Source organism: Neopelma chrysocephalum, unplaced genomic scaffold, assembly GCF_003984885.1.
Source record: "Neopelma chrysocephalum unplaced genomic scaffold, ASM398488v2 Primary Assembly neopelma1_243, whole genome shotgun sequence".
Lineage (NCBI taxonomy): Eukaryota > Metazoa > Chordata > Aves > Passeriformes > Pipridae > Neopelma > Neopelma chrysocephalum.
Window position 1 is genome coordinate 15,244 of NW_020897905.1, and position 2,467 is coordinate 17,710.

Below are 2,467 nucleotides of genomic sequence, written 5' to 3' on the forward strand. Positions count from 1 at the left end.
CCCATATTCCCATGTCCCTGTACCCTTGTCCCCATGTTCTGAATCCCGTTTTCCCATATTCCTGTGTCCCTGTACCCATGTCCCCATATTCTTACTCCCATTTTTCCATATTCCCATGTCCCTGCACCCACGTCCCCAGGTTCTGACATCCCCATGTTCTGAATCCCATTTTCCCATGTCCCTGTACCCACGTCCCCATGTTCTGACATCCCCATGTCCCTGTATCCCATTTTCTCATGTTCCTGTGTCCCTGTACCATGTCCCCATGTTCTGAATCCCATTTTCCCATATTCCTGTGTCCCTGTACCCACGATGTCCCCACGTTCTGACATCCCCATGTCCCTGTATCCCGTTTTCCCATACTCCCATGTCTCTGCACCCTCCATGTCCCCACATCCACCCCCATTCCCGTCTCCCCCGTGCCCTTTTCCCACATTCCCATGTTCCCACCTTGCGGGCGAGGTGTTTGAAGTCCTCGGTGGTGGTGATCCTGCCCACCTTGCAGTCGGGTTTGCGGTAGGGGTTCAGGCACTGCACGATGAACTGGGACATCTGCAGAGACACCCCGGGATCAGCTCCCTGCTCCCACCATCCCGGCCCCATCCCGGAGCCCCGGGAACACCCACCTCCTTCCGGAACACCTCCTTGCTCTTCTTGGCCAGCTCGCTGGACGTGTCGGCTTCCGCCGTCTTGGGCTTCTTGGAAGACTGGGAAGGGGGAACGGAGGGATGTCAGCGCTTCCCTGGCCCTCTTCCCACCTTGGGAACTGCCCATCCCGCCCCACAGCCCGGTGGGAAGTGTGTGCTTCCCAGCCCATTCCCAGTGAGCTTTCCACCCCATTCCCAGTGAGTTTCCCACCCCATTCCCAGTGAGCTTCCCAGTCCAATACCAGCACACTCTCTAGTCCATTCCCTGCACACTTCCCATGACTTTCCCAGCTTGATGAGGCTCTCCAGCCCAATCCAGGGCCTTTCCAGCCTGGTCCCAGTGAGCTTCCCAGCTCAGTGCTGGTCTCTTCCCAGTCCGATCCTGGCAGTCCCAGTGAGCTTCCCAGCCTCGTCCCGGTGTGCCCCCCAACCCATTCCCAATATCCTTCCCAGGTCAGGCCCAGCACTGTCCCCAGTCCATTCCCAATATCCTTCCCAGGTCAGGCCCAGTGCTCTCCCCAACCCATTCCCAACCCCTTTCCAGTCCCGGCACCATCCAGCCCAGTGCCAGTACATTTTCCAGCCTGATCCAGGCACGTTTCCCAGCTCACTCCTGGTGAGCTTCCCAGCCCAATCCTGGCAGCTCCACACCCCAAACCAGGCAGCTCCCACCCCATTCCTGGTGAGCTTCCCATCCCTGTGCCAGCACCCTCCTCACCCCAATCCAGGCACAATTCCCAGTCTGATCCCAGCACAACCCCAGCCCAGTCCCAGCCTTTCCCATCCCTGATCCTGGCACTCCCCAGCTCGCTCCTGACACATTTCCCAGCCCAATCCTGGCACAATTCCCAGTCACACTCCTGGGCTGGGAGCACAGCCCTCAGGACCACTCCTTGCTCTTGTTTTCCTCGGAAAAAAAAAAAAAACCTGGAAAAAGAGCACGAGCAGGTCCTGGCAGAGCTGGGCTGATCCAGAGTGGGAGCAAGTCCTGCAGTGGGGGGGGGGGGGTTCCTTCAGGAATTCCCTGCGAGGGCTGGGACCCTCCACAAGCATTCACAGGGATTATCTTTAGCTGCAGCCAGGATAAAGCGGATTTTCTAGGAATTCCTGGCTGCTTCCCTGCGTGCTGATCCCTGATTTCATTTGCTGCCTGTACTAACAGAGCAGGACCGGCTCCGGCCGCATCCCAGAGCTCATCCCTTGTGCTCCACACCCACCTCCCACACACGCCCATCCCGAGCCCTGGGACATCCTCAGAGTCCAAGGAAGGGAAAAGCAGTGTCGCTCCTCCAGCACCGTTTTCTGGGAGAGCTTTGGGAACTGCAGGTCACCACGACTTGGATTTGAAGGATGGCAAGAGCAAAAGCACTTGGGAAGCCGGGGGAGGTTTCCCTTCTCCCTCTGCTCTTTGATGATGTTCCGACGGCTCTTTTAATTGAAAAAATCCCCATTTTTTTAAAAAGTATTTAACGCTGAAAAAAGCAGGAGCCATCCCATTCCTTTTCAATCCCTAAAAACGTGCCTGGCTGGAGGGCAGAGCTGCAAAATCCCGGGAGCAAAGGGACTGTGGGATGTAAATCAACCTTTCCGGGGGCCGTTTTATGGCCGAGGGACATCAAAGCTCTGCAGTCCCTGCCCGGGGCTCTGCTGCCACTTCAAAGGGCCGGGAATGGGGAGCAGATGGATCCCGGATGGATCCCGGAGCGGCTCCGGCACGGCGGCGGCACCAAACCCTGCAACGCTCCATCGGCAAACCCTTCTCCACCCCCACATCCTTCTCCATCACCAATCCCTTCTCCACCCCCAAATCCTTCTCCACC

The 2,467-nt window shown here is 57.7% G+C and overlaps 1 protein-coding gene across 1 annotated transcript in view; it reads right to left on the reverse strand.

The window, feature by feature from the left end:
• The window catches only part of SETD2 (SET domain containing 2, histone lysine methyltransferase), a 51,231-nt gene that overhangs the window by 2,738 nt on the left and 46,026 nt on the right, over nt 1-2,467 (reverse strand). The window contains exons 18-19 of the mRNA XM_027703614.1: nt 627-707; nt 451-552 (exon numbers count right to left, since the gene is read on the reverse strand). Of these exons, the coding sequence (XP_027559415.1) occupies nt 451-552; nt 627-707 (183 nt within the window). The remainder of the gene's footprint in view (nt 1-450; nt 553-626; nt 708-2,467) is intronic.